Genomic DNA, 21373 nt, shown 5'->3' with positions numbered 1-21373 from the left:
TGGCAATTTGTTGTAGTGATAGATGTCACTGTATATAAAGCTTATTTATATTGTGGATTATTTCTTTAGTATTGATTAACAAAACTGGAATTGCTGGACCAAAAGTAAAAGATTTCTAAGCCCTAATATATGTATTTCCAGATCACCTTCAGTATCAATATATGAAAGCAAAATTTGTGAGTGTTTTCTCCACTTTCGTATATTCCATTAAAGAAAATATTAAATAAAACTATGGCTTTTCTGGAAATCTATATAGCTAAAGAAATTGTTCTTCTGGATAGAGTGTTTTGTATACATATTACTATCAGTTTATATACTTCCTGAGTCATACACTGATACAAAACTTTTTACCCCAGACCATTAAACTTTTGATCACTTCAGGTATTCGCCCCTTTGCTCCTTGAAAAATATTTGTTATGTTGGCTTCAAACTTCTGAATTCTCATCTCAGGAACTGTAACATTCTACATCCTGCAATTCAGGCTGCAGTGAAGAGATAGGTTTTTATCAAAGGTATAGCACCTTTTTCTCTCAAATATGGAGTAAGCAGAGTTTTCATTGTGTTCAGTCGTTCATATTCATAGGCGTAAGGAATGGCCCTGTCATCTTCTAAAATTGTGTTAAATGAAAAATTATATGTTGGTGAATCCATTCACTTTCTCTATTCAGCAACACGAAGTTTTGCCCATGAGAGCTGATGATTTCACTTGGAACAATTTTAAGTGGCATTATTCACTACAAATACTGTGGAAAATAGCATGCCCCCAATCCACAATTTTATCACCTAATCAACCCAGTAAAATTTTTGCAGTAAGTTTCACTGCTGCATCTGATTAGGACATTGTCTCAAAACAATGAGCTCATCTCATGTGGTAAATAGATGGCAAATTAGAGCATGCTATTTTTAAGCACTACAATATTTCCCTTATTTAGAAGCTATAAAAGTTAAAATTTAATATAAGAAATGTGAATGAATAATGTGTAATTAGGTAAAAAGAACATGCACCATTAAACTTGTATTGATACCCAATGTGTTTCCAATTTGTAAATAGAATTATAAAACTAATATTTAACTTCCTTGAGCAAGATAAAATCTCTATGAATTCAAGGGTACTTGTCTGATGTCTAATGTTCCAAATAAAAACTCTATTCCAAATTTCCAGCCCTCTTTTAAGAATGAATGAACTCACGAGTTTTGTTGCTTTTTAGTCTGAAATTAAAGTTGAAATATTAGTTCAATTTAAAATACATTGTCAAATTGCCTTTATCAAAAGTCTACTACAGTTTTATATTTATATTCAGTATTTCTATTCTACCAAGTTAATATTGCAGAGATTATGGATGCACAGAAAGAAAGAAATGTTACTGTAGAGAAAAAACATGCTGTTCTTTCCTGCTTTGTTAAGTGATCTTTCCTGTGATTGTATTTCTGCTGAAGGTGCTTAAAAACCTAACTGAAGTACAAACATTCCCTTGTGAAATCTGCTCAAATCCCTTGATATTTATTAACTGTTGTTCAGTCATCTACCATATTCTGATTGGTATTAAGATTATGAACCAGGTCAAAATTAATGTGCTCACTACTGTGACAGTCTTATGTAGATTATTAGAAAGTAAACCTTTGCTATTATATGCAAAATGGGGGTTCAGCTTATTCCCCATACCATATTTGCCCTGGTAGATTAAAAGCAAGCAAGGCAATTACAGCCGTTTAAAATAAAATCAAAAGGTTATATGGTTGTTATTAAGGCTTCCAACAAGAGATCTTTTGGTCCTACACTTGAAAGTGTAATATTTTGAACTAAAAGGATCATTGAAGTGAATCATATATAATATTTTTTATACTGTGTTCAAACATTTTTCAAAGCATTGGGTTTTTACTCAATTTTACTCATGGCAATTTTAATGTTGTATCTCACTTGTCTTTAAAACACACATACACACACACACACACACACACACACACACCCAAAATACTCTGAAAAACAGAGAAAATAATTAACCTAGAAATCTGTGGGCCAAAAGTGTCTCCAGATATTTTCAAATGTTGAGCAAAGTTTCTTCACTTTTTTAATGTTTTGAGATTATTTTATCTTGAAATTGGCATAAAAGATGCACTAAAACCTTGAAATTTTAGTATCCTGTCCTTGGCTCATTCAAAGCAAGGGCCTGGAAATAAGAAAGAGGAGCTATCCACTGAGTTATTTTTCTGTGTGAACTTGGCAATAAAATGTATGACTTTAGAACTCTGTGCCAGCCTTTGGGTTATGCAGGTCTCATATCTCACAAATTGGGTGTCTTTGCACTTATACCTTTAGTCAACAAATACTTGTAAATCACAGTAGTACATCAGATAACATACAAAGAAGGTGATATAAAGAAGTCACAGGCTTGCTGTTGACCTTAAACAGCTAGACGTCTAGAGAACTTCCACTAAGAACATAAAATAGACTGCTTAGGGAGATATTGAAATGCAAATACATACCAATAAGACAGAAAATTTTTCAAAGGAAGATTCTCTTAGTACACATGTGTAGTAAAGTATAGAATGCCCTTTTAGTTTACACTTTCAGTTCTATGGGAAAATAGATGTTATAATAAAACTATCCCATATGAACCTAATTCTGAATTTATTTTTACCAAAAATGCATTGAAAGTGTTACTCAGCTGACACTTTTTGCATGAGGACAATGCCATTGAATTGCACGAATTATAACATTTAAAAGGTCCTACATTTGGAAATAAAATATAATTTCTATTCATAGTTTCAAGAAGAAATCAGCAAATACTTAGAACTAAATGAAAATACTACATATACCAAAATATGCAATACATATAAACAATAATTTTTAATATATGCAATAATTTTATATGCATATATGGAATTATGTATATATCCAATGTCAGAATTTAGAAAAAGAAGAGAATAAATTCAAATGTAAAGAAAGAAAATTAGAAATGAAAGAATAGCACTTATTAAGCTAGTAAGCAAACATGAAATAAAGCAGTATGATAAAACAAATAATAAGTTATTTGGAAAAAGTAATTAAATCTATAAGAGCTGTCAAGGGTAATAATAACTTGAACAGCTCCAAAGTATAAATAATGGAAAGGGACAAAACTACAGATTTTAAAAATATTAAAAGAGTACTATGAATAACTTTACATTGATAAACTTGAAATTTAGGAGAAGTGGATGCAATCTAGAAAAAAAATCAAATCAGATTTAAGAAACAATCAAAATCCTCCATAGTGTTAAGAAAATGGAATCTGTGATGTAAAATTTTTCACATCAGGGAAAGGTTGTCTTTAAAAGTGAATCTCACCAAATATTCTAGGAATATGCACTTCCAATTTTATATTATTTTGAAAATGAAAAAAGATGGCATATCTGTAGTAAAATTTATGACATGGGTACCATCTTGTAACCAAAACCAAATTAAGACAGTATGAGAAAAGACAGTATAAGAAAGTTTAAAAATACTAAACCAATCATTGACAAGTTGCTTTATTTAATGCATTTAAAAAATTAACTCTTATTTTTTGAACAGGAATGCAAAATTTGCTTAAAATTTCAAAAATATATAAGATAGTTAACTGCATTTAAATTTTCATGAGAAAATTATAATCACCTTAATAGATGCAGACATAGGATCCAAGTAAATTCAACAAAATCAGTATTCAAAAACCTTAGAAAATTAGGAATAAAGGGAACTTCTTTAAGGTGATGAAGGTACTTGCCAAAAGTTTTATTAATATAGCATAACTGATAATGGAGCAGTAGTAATATTCCCTTTAAAATCGGCACTGAGATAAGGAATCAGAGTGAAGTAGCTTGAGTATACACAAAACCAGAGATAACAGTTTTTTGGTTTTTAGTTGTTGTTGTTGTTTTATACTTGAAGCTCTGGGGTACATGTGCAGAAGGTGCAGGTTGGTTACATAGGTATACACATGCCATGGTGGTTTGCTGCACCCATCAACCCGTCATCTACATTAGGTATTTATCCTAATGCTATCCCTCCCCTAGCCCCCAACCTCCTGACAGGCGCCATTGTTCAGCTCCCACTTATGAGTGAGAACATGCAGTGTTTGGTTTTCTGTTCTTGTGTCACTTTGCTAAGAATGATGGTTTCCAGCTTCATCCATGTCCCTGCAAAGGACATGAACTCATCCTTTTTTACGGCTGCATAGTATTCCATGGTGTATATGTGCCACATTTTCTTTATCCAGTCTATCATTGATGGGTATTTGGGTTGGTTCCAAATCTTTCTAATCCATTCTAATCAGTGTTCTCTAACTACATAAAGTGATTAAGGAATAGAATGATAGTATTTCTAAGAATACTTTTTGGGCCAAACAATATATATTTTTTAGACAATACTACTACCTGTTTTTTACATATTAAAATGTTAGTCCTATAAACACCTTGGAAGCATTGATTAAGCTAATTATCTTCATCAACATGAATTCATCTCTGAAAAAAAATTATTGCATTAAATGGCAAATCTTATAACAATGCCCATACTGCAAAGGTTAAAATGAATACAAACCCGAGTATTTATTGGAGTAAAGTTTGTTCTAAAATGTTTTTTTTAAAAGCTAACTGTACAGCTGCCAGTCATTTAAATGAGAGTGATTAAAGTCCTACCTTGGTATCAAATGCTGCCATCAACATGGTATACTTGATTCACCCTCACCTGGAGGAGTTTTCTGAATGACTTTTCTACAGTTGAAGTGAAGGCACTAACCTACCTGCCTTGATCTGTGTTTACAGGAATGCATGTTCATTCTTGAGCTGTGGAACAGAAAACTGAATGTTAACTGAGAATTAAAGAATTCAAAGTGTCACAAGCAGTTGGTACATTCGTGTTTACCAGAGAGATGCTGTTTAAATAAAAGGAAAATCAATATTTTCTATTTCTTTGCAGAGTAAAAGTGAGCAAATTACCGTGCGGCATCTGACATCAGGAAACTGGGAAGTGATAAAGATCTTGGCATACGATGAAACTACTCAAAAAATGTGAGTGTTTTCAATTCTCTAGTCAGGCTGCAAGTCAGGGTTGTCAAATGCCATCTTTTCTACTAGAATTATGTTTTGCTTACCATAGTCCTAGTCAAAACAAGCCAGCCATGGAAAGAATAACCTTTCTTTAAAGACCTCTTCCACACTTCACACAGAGACATCTTACACAGAGGCATGTGTGTGTGTGTGCACACACACGCACACACACACACACGCACACACAGTGATGACAGAGATTATGAAAAAGGATGATTTTATCAGGGGAAAAAATCTGTTTCCTAGTCTGATCAAAGCCCTGTGTTTGTATAGCAAAACGACTCCTGTCTGTATTTTGACAGTTTTAAAAATTCAAGTGAAGATTTAATGTGAAAATTCAGGTGAAGATTCGATGTGAATTCAAGATTCAATGTGACAATGTGACAAAATTCACAGATCACAAAAAATAGATCTGTGTCTAATGCTTGTGTTGTTTTCTTTCCTGGACAGTTACTTTCTGAGTACTGAATCTTCTCCCAGAGGAAGGCAGCTGTACAGGTAAGCAGTGTGCAAGGATCTCCTTACACAGATTGGCTTCTCAGTGGCTATCTATGTAGCATAAGGAAGGGAAGGAAAACTTTGAAATGTCTTTTACAACATGGCTAGAAAGAGCCAACTTTGCATGACAAAGCTTCACACTCTTGCACCAGTCTCTCCCTTGACAGGACTGGAGAAAATGGAGCCCTGCTTGCTCCTTCCTGCTCTGCTGTCTCCTTATTCTTTTTTTCACCTGCTTTTGCAGTTTCTTAATATCTTTTTTTGTGGCTTGTTTCTCTCAGCTCTCCACATCAAAGACATTTACATATTTTCCCTTGTGCCTTCATCTTCTGCTAAGTCTCATTTTGAATTTTCAGTGCATTAATGTGGCACAGGTGAAATTTATTCTTGTACAATATAATGTTGTTGTGAACAGTTAGTCTAGTGTATCAAGCAGGAAGCTTTGCCTCTTTGTCTTGTCATTCATAAAACCCAGTGAGATTGTTGCAGGAGGAGGCATCCTTATTTAAATAAGGAACACTCATTGCTTGCTAAAATAAAGCAATATATGGGAAAATAATTACATCTGTTCAATTTCCCAAATGCAAAACTACACTCAAAAAAAGGCTTAAGCTCACACCTATTTAGTATTAAAATGTCTCCTCGCTCAGAAAGCTTTCACCAGGATCTCACAAAAATGACTTTTATTTTTGGCTGGCAAGCAACCTATTAATTCTAGACTTCATATACATGTTCTAATTTCCATTTCACAGATCCATTTTTAAAGTGTCAAAACTGCCATGACATATTCTCAGGGGAAATTCATCATGTTTGAAGAAGTGTCACCACTAATTCTTACTGAGTAGTACTGACTTTGAGAATAAAAATGCATGTTTAAAGTACCCCGACTTCCTCTCCATCACCCCCCACACTCTTATTTATACACAATTTGTTTTCATCAGAAGCAACCTTGTCCTTTTAATCGCCTTTCTTAATACATCATTTTTATATTCTTAGTTTATTCTCGTGGACCTCCTGGAACCCACGTTCTTAATTCTGATTTCCAGGAAGTAAAACTATTTATAGAGAGATAGTGATTTGAATTTTGGATTTGGGATCTTGATCAAAGTACTGGTCACTTTTTCTTTTGGTGACCTAAAGCTTATCTTTCTTGAAACATACATTATGATTGATATCGGTAGCCATAAACTGTAGCTTAGAGAGGTAGAAACACTTTATATCTTATAAGACTCCCACTTTATAAAACTCAAAGAAAAATGACAGCATCAGAAGATTAGACTTGGTCAAGTTCAGCAAATGGAACTGCCTCAATCTTTCTTCCCATTATTAGTCTAAAATGTGATTTGAATCATAATGACTTCTTAGATTTGTGTGCTTGTCTTATCTTTCTAGTGACTGAGGCAGAACAGTCAATATATCTTTGACATGTACTAGTGTAGTCAACAGTGTTATAAAGAAAATGTAGTACCAATAAATTTTCCCTTAAATAGCTCATCAAATGACAGTTGGCTTGACTGTAAGATAATGTTAGTGTTTGACCCAGTAAATGCAATCAATGTCTTGCCCAGGCTATAAAAATGATCATTGGTTGACTTAATATATGGCACTAGGCACCCCTGCAGGAGTAGGACTGCTACCGTAGTCATTGTTAATTTCTTTGCCTCAAAATTTGCGTCTCTTTATTTCAGCAATCTCATAATCTAAATAATGAGAAAATACCACATAAATCTCCAGGGAACTTGGATCTAAAAACTTTATGGAAGAGTAGAGAGAAAAAGGTTTTAAATCTTAGTAAGTCACTGAATAGCTGTGTGCAACTGGGATATTTTCTAGGCTTTTCTGTGGTGAAAATTGTACAATATTGTGAATGTAATTAATGAAACTGAATTGTATGCTTAGAAATGCTTAAAATGACAAGTGTTATGTTATACAGGTTTAACCCAAATTTTATAAAATGAAAAAAATTGACTATGAATATTTTATAAGTTATCATGAGTGAAACTAATATGATTTGTGCTTAGTATATATTAATTGTTTTGAGTATTATAAGAAAATTTTTGGATTGTAATCATCTCACAGTGTTTCAAATATGGAATAGTGATTTTGTGAACTGTTTCTTGTATCTGCCTTAACACCCCTGTTCCAATCCCCATACCTACAGCATATTGCACATCAAAATCAACATGAATATTATTCATTTGTAAATATACAACCACAAATCATGTTTCATTCCAAAATGAAATTGAGACCTTTTGTCTGATCAAGTTTTTTTAAAGGTATTCTCAACAGTGTTTTCATCCATTGACCTACCAAATTTTGCATTCAGACTTATTTATTAAATAAACAATTTGATAAATGAAATTTAATCTTATATTAATTTTTCAACTCTTGTAACCTTAAGCACCATTATTGTAAAATAAAGATGGTGATGACTCTTCTTTTTATCACCTCATTATCTCAAAGTGTATATTGTTGTTAGTGTTATATGTGTTATAATACAAATGTAACTTTTTAAAAATCAGTAATTTTTCTGCAAGTAAAAGATGGGGAAAATTTGGCACTGATACCAAATTCTAATGTTTAGAATGTTTAATTTAGAAAATCATGAGCTGGATGTTTTCGTTTGACTTGTGGAAATGTGTTTTCCTTCTTTCAATTAGTATGTATTAATTAAATATTGAATAATCTCTGTGGGAAATTCCCTTTAAGACTTTACACGGAAATATCTATTAAAAATGTAAAAAACAGTAAGTTAATTTGAGTTTCATTGAAATCAGTTCTTTCTTTATAGCCATACATACAAGCATACATATTACATACATAAAATAATACATAACTTTAATTTTAATAGATTAAGAAAAATGTGTATGTTTTAACATTACTAATAGAAGTTGACTTTTTATGTATATGGTGATTCATAGTTTACAATGAACCTCTATGCAAGCACCGATGTAACTCCCCTGTTCATATTATATTTAAATATGAACACCACACATTCAAGTGCCTAGAATAATAGCATTTCTATAATAACTTCCTTTTCCTTTCTCCAGTGCTTCTACTGAAGGATTATTGAATCGCCAATGCATTTCATGTAATTTCATGAAAGAACAATGCACATATTTTGATGCCAGTTTTAGTCCCATGAATCAACATTTCTTATTATTCTGTGAAGGTAAGATAATACATGAATTCTGATATAATATATTTTATTCATTGTATTTGATCAATATCTGTTGGTATCAGCAACTATTACTCTAGATGATTTCATAATCTTAATTTATAAATTTTTGTTAATAGGATACACATTATATATAGATTTACTGAGATACAATTTTTTACATATTTTGTATAGAAATAAAAAATGAGAATAAGTCAATAAACATGCACACATAATTAATAAGTGCTATTTGAACATAAGCAACTTTAAAAGGTGAATAAATATATTTATATCAGCGAGGCCATGCCACAATCATAAACTAATTTACCTAGTCTTTAGGAAAAGTAATAGTCTAGTCTTCTTGTTAAAACAATGCTTTGGTTGTTAAGAGATTTAGGATCTATGGAAATTTAGGACCTATGGAAATTGAGTTCCCCTGCTTCAGAGTTCTTCAGTTCTGGGCAATTACATTCATAATTATTATTTCTTCTATCTTGTAACAATATGCGTAGTCTTACATGTTTATACAGTATCTCTACAATATATTCATAGAAATCATTTTCCTTTTAATATGATACTGTATTTTCCAGAGATTAAATAGAACTCATGTGTCCTCTTATAATACGAGGAGTTGAGTGCTACTACTGCAGCTGATATATTAAGCTGTCCTTTTTTAAGACACAATGAGAGATATACCAAGACCTACTTTTTAACATTGTTTTTCTCTTGATATATGAAATGAAGTAATCAAAAAAGAAGTCCTTGTTTAATGACACCAGGAAAAAAAGAAAAAAAACATTAGTTTTAGATGGGATTCCTTAGAGAAGTGAAGTTTCAAGATAACTTTTTACAGTAACAAATTACCTAGTGTACTTTAAATATTTGAAGATTATGGTTAACGTATTTTTAAATTAATATATAATTACCACCCAATTTTAAACTTTTCTTACGGATGAACTATTTCAAATATGCATGCTTTCTTTTTTGGCTGAGTGGCAAATAGAATTTGGTCTTGGATCGGTGGATGAGGGGTGATTGTGTGAATCAGCTTTCTGAACATCAGTGGCTAGTCTATAAAAGACTAGAGATAAAGAGAAAGCATGTAGAATTGGCTAAAAACATAGAAATACAGAGCATTTGGGGGAAGAGAGAATCTTAACAATAATCTCTGCAAATAGCTTCCTTCTCATGTATTCTTACCCTTCTGAATAAAATGCTTATAAATAGGAATGAAAGCTAGTTATCTGGTTTCTGTTTTGTTATGTTTTAACCACGAAGTTCTTCCATTTGGGGGAAAAAAAACTATTATGTAAACTTTCTAATGATTATTACTTAGGCATCTTTAAAAATATTTATACACATATTTTTAAATTCCAGGCCCAAGGGTCCCAGTGGTCAGCCTACATAGTACGGACAACCCAGCAAGTGAGTACACAAGAAGACAATTAAGAATAGTTATGGTTGGCATTAGACATCGTATTTTCTATTCTGAGTCATATCCTCTATAAATTCTTCTTCAAAAAATCCCCACCATGAGGAAAGCTGCATGTATATCATCAAATTGACCTTATGTATGTAAGAGAAACAGTAAAGCAAGCGATGTGAGCCATGTTACAGGCGGGAGGTGAATCTTATATGCCCGAAATAGGATATCTACTACCTAAATCAAACGGAGTTATTGAAGAAACAGGCACATTTTAGCTTACTGGCCTCTTAATGTTCTGGTTCATTTTTTCCTGGGCCTCACATAAGTTATTCCTCCAGAATAACATTTTGAAGACATTTCAGAAAATTATGAAAAATATGATATGTTATATATTTTCTATCCTGTTTGTTCCAGATATCCAGGTTCTTCTAGTTTTGTATATGCACTTATTCATTTATGCATTTATTCATTTGTATATTTGTTAGGAGATCACCTACTTTTGCCAAACATTGTAACAGAGTTGGAGGGTACATTGAAAGGGTGTCGTGTTCAAGAAGTTACAGTAAAGTAGATAAATAAATACATGGTTGAGCTTATCTGAAAAATGAATAACCAGATTTCATCCTGCCTTCCTTTCTCTTTCCTTTCTTCCATGTTTCTATCCTTCTTTCATTTTTTAAGTTTTATTTAATCAGTGCTTCTATTCTGTGATGATTTCACATCAGCTACTATAATCTAATAATGGCTCATATTCATTGACTCATTTAAACTTCAGAACACCTCCGAGATAGTTAATTTGATTATCGCTTTTTACAGGTGAGAAAAATTAGTCTCAAAGAGGTTAAGTATTAATAACTTGGCCAGAGTCATACTAATAAATGGCAGAACCAGGGATCAAATGAGACAGTCTGATTCGAGAATAGGGTTTGTAATTCACTACAATATAACAGCTACTTTTTCTATTGTGCTTTTGCCGCTTGCATTGCGTACTCTTATTTAAGTAGGAGTCAGGTAACTTGACTTAGAAGATATATAGGTAAAAAAAGTGTAAGGTTGAATGACAAATATCATTTTGAGAAAACAGACCAAGACCATTTATATTCTTCAAATAATGTCATATGGACACTTAGTACATGCACTAGGCAACAAGAAATTTTTAAATTTGTGTTGGGTTTTTGTGTGGCTGGAAGATGGTTTAGCACACATTTTAGTTTCTATTTATTGCATTATTTCCGTCATCAGTGTAAACCTTAAAAAGGTTATGTTAAGCAAATCAAATATATTCAAAATTAACTCTAACAGCAACAATAATGATCATAGACAGTATGGTTGATAAAATGGAAAGAAGGTTGAATCTCATAGATAGAACAATTAGTGTATAAAATAAGTCTATCACATGCTTTTTGTGGGATCCAAGACAGTGTGTTAACATCTCATAAGATCAATGTCCTCCGAGGCAAATAAACAAATGTGTTTGCAGTGAAGATGAGTAATATTCATGACATATAGGACACACTTAATCAATAACTGTTTGTGTTACACTGTATATCTTGCCTTTAACAAAGGATGATTAAAAATTTTCCAATCTGATTTTAATTTAATTTTATCCTATTGTTACAAGGCAATGTCTTTTCTAATAACTTCTGCTGCAAATTACAAAACATTTTTGTCTAAGGGAAATCATGTTATTTCCCTGTTCAGAAGCCAATCATGATTGTCTCAAGGTCAACAAAAACAAAAAAAGGCTATGAACAGTGGTCAAGTGCTTAATTTTCTTTTCAAAAGATAATTACTTAGGGAGATAAAATTTATAGTCAATGGCAACTAAATCTTTGAGTCAATGAAAGCAAATATACCAATGAGTAAGTCATAACTCATTTTTGGGCCACATGAAGTAGAATAATGCATGGAGAGAAAATTTAAAACAAGAAAAAGGAAAATATTTAACAAGCACGGAAAACCTTTAAATCCACTAGTTATCAAAGAAGTGCAGAAGAAACTACTGCCATGTAATTTTGCCTAACAAATTAATAACATTAAAAATTTACATTACTCATAAAGATAGAATGTGGTAGAAATGTTAATTATAACATATTAAAAATAATAGTCAAAACTTATTTCTTTTGATTTTTTGAGACAGAATTTCACTCTTGTTGCCCAGGCTGGAGTGCAATGGTGCAATCTCAGCTCACCACAACCTCCACCTCCTGGCTTCAAGCAATTCTCCTGCCTCAGCCCCCCGAGTAGCTGGGATTACAGGCATGCATCACCACGCCTAGCTAATTTTGTATTTTTAGTAGAGACAGGGTTTCTCCATGTTGGTCAGGCTGGTCTCAAACTCACTACCTCAGGTGATCTGCCAGCCTCAGCCTCCCAAAGTGCTGAGATTACAGCCATGAGCCACCATGCCTGGCAAAAACTTAATTCTTTTGTATCTTTTTTCATTTTTGTAGTTTATACTGAGAAAATAATTCTAAATGGAGAATATTATGACAAAGCTACTGAAAATAGAAAAAGACATTATAAATAACAAATAATGGGAGTTTGTAAATAAATTTTAATGGAATATTACTCAGTGCCCCGGGCATCTTCCATTTGTTTTTCCAGAACAAATTTTAACTCTCAATTCTTCTCTTCGATGTTCTCTGGCCTAGAAGTACTTTCTATAGATGACTTAGGTTCTGTTGCCCCATGGCTTCCAACTGGATTCAACCAAAGGAAACCTTGTAGGCAACTGGAAAGAGGGAGAAAACTGCTCTGGGTTGTTTATTCCACCAGCACTGTTCCTATGGAGTCACCACAGGTTGGCTGTGACCTTTGACTGAAGGGAATCTTCACCCTTGACCTTCAGGCCCAGCCACTGTTTTCTTGAAGTTTTCTTTTTTCACTGTGTTTCTGCCAGGTTTTGGTATCAGAATCATGCTGACCTCACAGAATGAGTTGGGTAGGAATCCCTTCCCCTTGATTTTGTGGATTAGCTTCAGTAGGATTAGTAGCAGCTCTTCTTTATACATCTCATAGAATTTGAATATGAATCCATCTGGTTCCAGCCTTTTTCTACTTGGTAGGCTTTTTATTACTGATTTAATTTCATAAATCATTATTGGTCTGTTCAGGGTTTCAGTTTCTCCCTGGTCCAGTCTTGAAAGGGTGCATATGTCCAGGAATGTATCAACTTCTTGTAGGTTTTTCAGTTTGTGGGCAAAGCGGCACTCATAATAGTCTCTGAAGGCTTTTTGTATTTCCATGGGGTCAGTGGTAATGTCCCCTTTGTCATTTCTGATTGTGTTTATTTGAATTTTGTTTTTTATTATGCTATCTAGCAGTCTATTAATTGTATTTATACTTTCGAAGAACCAACTTTTGGTTTTGTTGATCTTTTTTATGCTTTTTCACGAATTCATTTCATTCAGTTCAGCTCTGATTTAGGTGTTTTTTTTTTTTTTTCCTCCTGTAGCTTTGGGATTGGTTTGCTCTTGTTTTTCTAGTCTCTCTGAGTGAATATTCACCATTTTTTAAGCATTTAAAATTAAATGCTTAGGATAGCTTCTTTGGAAATATACTAATGTTTAAATAATCAGAGTTTCTTTACATTTTAAACATGTAAAAAACCTCTTAGAACATCTAGTCTTCCAGATATATATTATAGGGGAAGATATTTACTTACAAAAGAGGTAGTTTGATGTGCCTGAGGTTACACATAGACAGCATAGTCCAATGGGAGAAACATAAAATTACATGCTTATAACGGTCTATGATTATTTCTCTAGTAAAAGTGCACACAGTTCAGGACAAGAGGAAGTCAATGAGAAGACATTTTCAGAAAAACAAATGTGTATATACAAACATAAGAACACATAAAAATGTTCACATTTGCAAGATAAACATTGTTAATCATAGCTGGAACAAAACATTTACTAAAAAAGCAAAACTATACAAGGCCAGAGGGGCAGACTGGAATTGGATTATAACTCTTACTTTTTTCTAAGTAGTTTGGATTCAATCATATTTGTTCAATGACAAACCTTTGACATTTTAATTTTTTTTTTTCTGGCCATGGAGTAACTGGAAATAGACCTGATTCCCTTGTTTCCTTTAATAATAATAATAATAAAGAATAAAGAAAACTGGACAAAATATACAAATCAACTGTTTCCAGATATTCAACAATAGCCAGCATGGGTCTCTCATCCCTGATAGAAGGAAACAAGTAAAATTAGTGTTGTAAGTTCTCTGGCTTTCTTGTTAACAGAAATTTCTGAACTCCAGTGCAATAAGGAATAAACAAATCATAATACAATGATATCCCTGAGTTGAGGAGACAGAAAATGATATTCAGAAAGATTGAGGCTTATGGAATGTTGAGGAATGGTATGGAATTTTATGGAATTGAGGCTTATGGAAAGATGGAACTGGAAATGAAGAAGCCAAATGGAGAAAGACATCTGCATAGGGCTGGAAGAGGGATCACCCTGAGTCACCTGCTGAAAATACCTAGCTGAGTATGCACAGGAAGATGCTTCATGAGTGTGGGCAATGCCGGAGCTCACAGAGTGGTGGGATGTGCTCAAGTTATAATCAGCAGAGTAGTGGAACATTTAGAAGAGATCCCAGAAGTGTCCTGCCTTTTGTAGTGCTAAACTAGCCATAGAGCAAAGGTCATTCAAATACACACTAAAAAGATTTCTTTAAAAGTCTTGAAATGGTCAACCTGCCTACAACATATGCCAGAACAAAAAGTCCAACAATTGTTAAAAGATCACAACAAAACCCAGGCTTTCAAAATGTAAATGTCACAATGGTAGGTATCTAATAAAAAATTACCAGCTTTGTGAAGAATGTAGAAAATATTATGCATAAATAGGAGAAAGATTAGTGAATAGAAACAGACTCAGAAATGACAGAGATGATGGAAATCACTGGCAAATACAGTAAATTAGCTGTTACAAATACATAAAGCCATCAAGAAAAGAATGAACGTAGAGAGAAAAAAGAATATATTTTTATAAAGGAACTATGTGAATTTAAAATAAAATATTTGAAATATAAACTTCGCTGGAAAATACTAAAAACAGATTAGAGGCTGCAGAAGAAAAGATCAGTGGACTTGAAACAGTATCAGTAGAAAATTTCTTGACACAAATAGAAAAAGAATGAAGAAAGTAGAACCTAAATTAACCATAGGCCAATACCTACATCTATCATATTTGTAATTAGAGTCAGAATGGGGCAAGGAGACTTGCAAAACATATTTGATGCAATAATGGCCAATAATTTTCTAAATCTGATGAAAAAGTTAAAAAAATTTCAACATAACGAAAACAAGATAAATGTCAATAAAACCACACTAGCGCACTTCATGAGCAAATTATACAAAACCAATGATAAAGAAAAAAATTTTAAATCATCAGAAATTAAAAGACACATTACATCCACATATTATACACATAGTAAAAATGAATGACTGCAGACATCTCATCAGAAAAAAGCAAACCAAGACAACAGAACAAAATACTGCAAATGCTGACGGAAAACCAAACCGTACTAAACAAAAATCCTTAATAGAAAAACAAACCTAGAAGATATTTCTCACTTAAAAATGAAGACAAAAAGAAAGTTTCAAGAAGAAAAGAAGTGAGAATGTTGTCATCAAACTTGCTCTTCTAAATAACAAATTGATCAATAAAAAATAATTAGAAAATATTTTGAGCCAAAGGAAAATAAAAACACAACAGGTCCCAATTTAGGGGTTACTACAGTTGTGATTAGAAAGAAATTTATGATTCTAACTTATTGTATAAAAAGAAAAGTTTTAAAACTGATAATCTCCTCTCTCACCTTAAGAAACTAGAAAAATAAGAGCAAATTAAAACAAAGTTGAAAGGAGATAAAAAATGAGTAAGAAGGAAATAAATGATATTGAAAATAGACTAGCAGTAGAGAAAATATATGAAACCAAAAGTTGCTTCCCTGACAAGATCAATAAAGTTGGCAAAATTCTAGCGAGAGACATGAAGAAAAGGAGAAAAATGTAATGCCATTAATGAAAGAGATGATGTCTATACAAATGCTGTAGATATTAGAATGACAATAGTGGAACATTATAAGTAATTTTATGCCAGTAAATTTGACATCTTAGATGAAATGGAAAAATTCCTTAAAAGACACAAATCGCTAAACATTCACACGAGAAGAAATACAATATATAAATGTGCCATTAACATTCTCCTCACAAAGAAAACTCCAGTTTCAGCTAGCTTCACTGGTGCATTCTATGCAACATTTAATAAATTAATACCAAGCTTACACAAACTCTTCTTAAAAATTTAAGGCAGGCCAGGCGCGGTGGCTCACGCCTGTAATCCCAGCACTTTGGGAGGCCGAGGCGGGCGGATCACGAGGTCGGGAGATGGAAACCATCCTGGCTAACATGGTGAATGAAACCCCGTCTCTACTGAAAATACAAAAAAATCATCAGGCATGGTGGCGGGCGCCTGTAGTCCCTGCTATTAGGGAGGCTGAGGCAGGAGAATGGTGTGAACCCAGGAGGCGGAGCTTGCAGTGAGCCGAGATCGAGCCACCGCTCTCGAGCCTGGGCAACAGAGTGAGACTCCGTCTCAAAAAAAAAAATATATATATATATATATACACACACACACACACACACGCACATATATGTGTGTATATATATGTGTGTATATGTGTGTATATATGTCTGTATATGTGTGTATATATACACATACACACATACATATGTGTGTATACACATATATACACACATACGTGTGTGTGTATACACATATATACACACATACGTGTGTGTGTATACACATATATACACACATACGTGTGTGTGTATACACATATATACACATATATACGTGTGTATATATGTATATATACACATATATACACATATATACGTGTGTGTATATATACATATATACACATATATACACATATATACGTGTGTGTATATATACATATATACACATATATACACATATATACGTGTGTGTATATATACATATATACACATATATACACATATATACGTGTGTGTATATACACATATATACACATATATACGTGTGTGTATATATACATATATACACATATATACGTGTGTATATATACATATATACACATATATACGTGTGTTATATATACATATATACACATATATACGTGTGTGTATATATACGTATATACACATATATACGTGTGTTATATATACGTATATACACATATATACGTGTGTGTATATATACGTATATACACATATATACGTGTGTGTATATATGTGTATATATACATATGTGTGTATATATATGTGTGTATATATATGTGTGTGTATATATATATGTGTGTGTGTATATATATATATGTATATATATATGGCAAGTATTGACCAGATTCCAAATCCAGACATATATATTAGGAAGACAAAAAACAAGATCAAATTTTCTCATGAATTTAGATGCAAAACACCTTAACTAAATAATAGCAAGTCAAACCTAGCAATTATAGAAAGTATAATTTATTATGGCCATATTGGGTTTACCCAAAGATTCTATGTTTACTGTAACCTTCAACAAACAATGTAATTAACCATAATTCACCGTATTACACTGACACCTCAAAGAATTTTTTAAAAAATTGAAAATTTTGGCAAACAATAATAATAATCAATTAATAGTAATTCCTAATCAAGATAAGATAGAAAAGAAATTCCTGAACTTCATGAATGATAATCTGTAAAAATACTACAGCTGACATCATGCTTAATGGTGAAAGAATGATGCTTCTCCCTAAGGACTGGGAAAGTCAAGAATGTTTGTTCTCACTGCTTCTGTGCAACATTGTAATAGAGGACTTAGCCAGTAAAATGGGTAAGACAAAGAAATATACGCAGTAAAACTGTGTTTATTTGCAGAAGACATACTGTGTACAAAACAAAAAGCAAGGAAACAAAAAATTGTGGAATATACACACAATAAGCTATTGAAAATAAGTGAATTTATCATGGTTACATCTGTAGGCCAATACACAAAATTCAACTATTTCATCAACAAAAATGCAAGATTTAAGAGTATTTTTAAAATGCTGTTTAAAGTAACATCAAAAATCCATGGAGTATCTAGGAATAAATCTAATAAAAATCAATACCTCCTCTATAAATCTATATAATACTGCTGGGAGAAATTAAAGACTCAAATTTCCACAGACACAGACATATATATACACATATATATCTGTATACAATATGTACACATGGATGTATATGTACACAATATGTATACATATGCAAACATATATGTGAGTGTATCTATATTTATGGATTAGAAGGCTCACTATTTTTATGATGTAAAGTCTCTCCAAATAGATCTACAAATTTAATACAATGCATGTACATCAAAATTCCAGCAAGTTACTGATGTCCACTTCATGTTTTATCAAATTTTTTGATGTTTCATTTTTGATATTTCTCTATTACTGTATTTTCAAGGTCCTTACTCTTTCCTTCTGCAGTGCCTAATATTTTATTAATATCACCCAGTGTATTTTTCATCTTAGATCTTATAATTTTCATGTATTTCAGATTCTGCAGTTTTTATTTTTAGAAATAGATAACATGCTCATGCTTTTTCTACCTTATTAAACACCTGAACTACAGTCCAGATATCCTCATCCTGTGTTTCTGTATCCCTTTTAATTGGTATAGGTACCTAGATATTGTGAATCTCATCTCATTTGGTGCTAGATAATCTTGTATTTTGCTAAAATATTCTTAAGCAGGTTAACGATATGATCAGATTTGCATTTTGAAAACATAAATGATAAATTTAATATAGAAGCAAATGAAAAGGTTTTACTGGCATAATGAAGCTCACTTAGAAAACTGTTGTAGTAATTCAGAAGAGAGATAATGAGTTAATCAGCACAGTGCCTGCCAAATGGTAACAACTGGTTAATTTTTTGTTGTGTTACACTGATTCTTGTTTAATGCATAGGAGTTAGCTATTTACACTACCCTTTTTGGTTTACAGAATATTTTATATTGGAAAGCAATTCTATGCTGAAGGAAGCTATCCTGAAGAAGAAGATAGGAAAGTCAGAAATTAAAATCCTTCATATTGACGACTATGGTAAAGTTTTGTGCATGCTATGTTATTCAAGAACAACTTTCTCTGCGTCTTATAGTTTTACCTGTAAATGACTCTCCATCTTTAATATTTTGCTCTTTCTTTAAAAGAACTTCCTTTACAGTTGTCCCTTCCCAAAGATTTTATGGACCGAAACCAGTATGCTCTTCTGTTAATAATGTAAGTATTTTATTTGTTTTTGAAATAAAGGAATCTAAAGATTTTATATTTTTATGTCTCACATGACAACATTTGATTCAATAAACAAGAGAAGTCCTATGTGTGTAGTTAACCAGGGCAGCTGTCTGTTGTCTAAATTCTTCCATGAGTCCATCACTAAATCATGTATAAGGATGTGTAATTTTTTTGAACTTCTTGCATCCCACATGGAGTTTGGTGCTACTGCCAGGAATAGTGACACTAAATAGTTTGATTTGTGGGTGTCTGCTTAGCAATTACTCAAGCCCTGTGCTCTTTATCAGCTGTTTATGCAACATTGTGGAACATGTAATTCCACTGCTAAAACAATGGGTTATGTTTGTATCACTCCTATCAATTTTTCCTCCTGCATACATGGCTTGCAGTAAGCTGCTCCTATGCTCAGAAAACTTGACTCAAGTTTTTCTTATCTTGAAATTGACTTTGAAGTTAAATATCTTTATACATTTTGTAAGGCTATATTATGACCGTATAGTATTAGGCACCAAGGCCCCTAACATCTAATGCATAACTAACTTGATATTGATTTAGCATTGTATTCCTGAGAGTTATAAGTTATTTCCCTTATTAATATGATCAGGTAGCATATTGATATAATAGTGCTTAAAACTATCTAAAATTATATCTTTAGATATAATATTTTCTTTAGATATTTAGAAATAGTAAATATGAAAATAACATTGCTTATTATGATCACTGAGTATAGTGGATAAGCATTCAGTCTGTGAAACTGGATTTCCTGGGTTCAGATTCTAGTTTTGCCATTTATTAGCTGTGTGTCCTTGGGCAAGTTCTTTAACCTCTTACAAGGCTAAGTTTCTCTAAATATAAAACAATCATTACAATACAACCTGTGTTCTTACAAGGCTAAGTTTCTCTAAATATAAAACAATCATTACAATACAACCTGTGTTTTAAGACTGCTTTGTAGACTGAGTGAAATACAACATATAAAGTCCCTTAAATAGTGCCTAACACATATGATTCTTATAATTATTGGGATTATAATTCTTTTTTGTATAGACTGCATTTATTTTAGATATTTTAATATATACAAGCAATTTGTCCCTTTATTTTAACAAACCACATAATACAGAAATAATATAATATTTAATTTTCTCTCTCACTCCAGTGTTCATTTCTAATTATTGAGCTTTATGTAGTTTCTCATATCCAAACTTTTCTCCCTTGTCCCTAAAAGCCAGAAAGCTCTGAAAGTTTTTAATGTCTCCTTGAGGAAGTTCTTATTTGCTGTTTCTTAATTCATTGGTTTTTTTTCCTCGTCTTTTTTACCTAGTTTCTTCTGGTCTATTTTAACTGTATGTATGATTTACTGAGGAAAAATGTTTAAGGCACTAAAACGAGACAAAAAGAAAGCAAAAATCAACCCCATCTTCTATCTCAGTCACGTCTCCCTTTGGTAAAAGGAAATGTTCTTTTGATTCACTGAAAAATAAACTTTCTCAAGGAAGGGACATCCCTCAGGCACATCCTAGGCATCCCTCAGTATGTGATGACCTTCAAAATGGAAGATAAAAGAACTGAATGCCCTTGAAGCATGATATTTATGCAGACGAATGTGTAGATAATTATGACCACTTGCGTATCCACCTGCTGTAGGGCAGTGTCACACATGGGGGAAAACCAAATAAGAGTTAACAGAATCTCTTTGTTTTCTGAAACAGATAAGCTAACTGGCTCATCTTGGCATCAGACTTGTGTTTTGTTCTGGTTGATTTTTAGTTTATAAGAGGAATATAAGGACCTACACAAGAAACCAATTTGAAGACTTCTCTTATTGGCAAGGGGTACTTGGGTTTTTTTTGAGAAGTAGGATTTTGGAGCAAAATACTGGTTTTGGAGTCA

General features: G+C 32.5%; 1 protein-coding gene across 3 annotated transcripts in view; it reads left to right on the top strand.

Annotated features, from left to right (window-relative positions):
- Positions 1 to 21373, top strand: part of DPP10 (dipeptidyl peptidase like 10) — a 704745-nt gene that overhangs the window by 619727 nt on the left and 63645 nt on the right. For all 3 annotated transcript variants that reach the window (XM_054478149.2, XM_054478150.2, XM_054478151.2), the window contains 6 exons: positions 4931 to 5022; positions 5512 to 5559; positions 8610 to 8731; positions 10094 to 10141; positions 19193 to 19291; positions 19399 to 19468. In XM_054478149.2, the coding sequence (XP_054334124.1) occupies positions 4931 to 5022; positions 5512 to 5559; positions 8610 to 8731; positions 10094 to 10141; positions 19193 to 19291; positions 19399 to 19468 (479 nt within the window). The remainder of the gene's footprint in view (positions 1 to 4930; positions 5023 to 5511; positions 5560 to 8609; positions 8732 to 10093; positions 10142 to 19192; positions 19292 to 19398; positions 19469 to 21373) is intronic.

This window comes from Pongo pygmaeus, chromosome 11, assembly GCF_028885625.2.
Source record: "Pongo pygmaeus isolate AG05252 chromosome 11, NHGRI_mPonPyg2-v2.0_pri, whole genome shotgun sequence".
In the NCBI taxonomy this organism is placed as follows: domain Eukaryota; kingdom Metazoa; phylum Chordata; class Mammalia; order Primates; family Hominidae; genus Pongo; species Pongo pygmaeus.
This window is presented reverse-complemented; position numbering and strand designations above follow the sequence as displayed.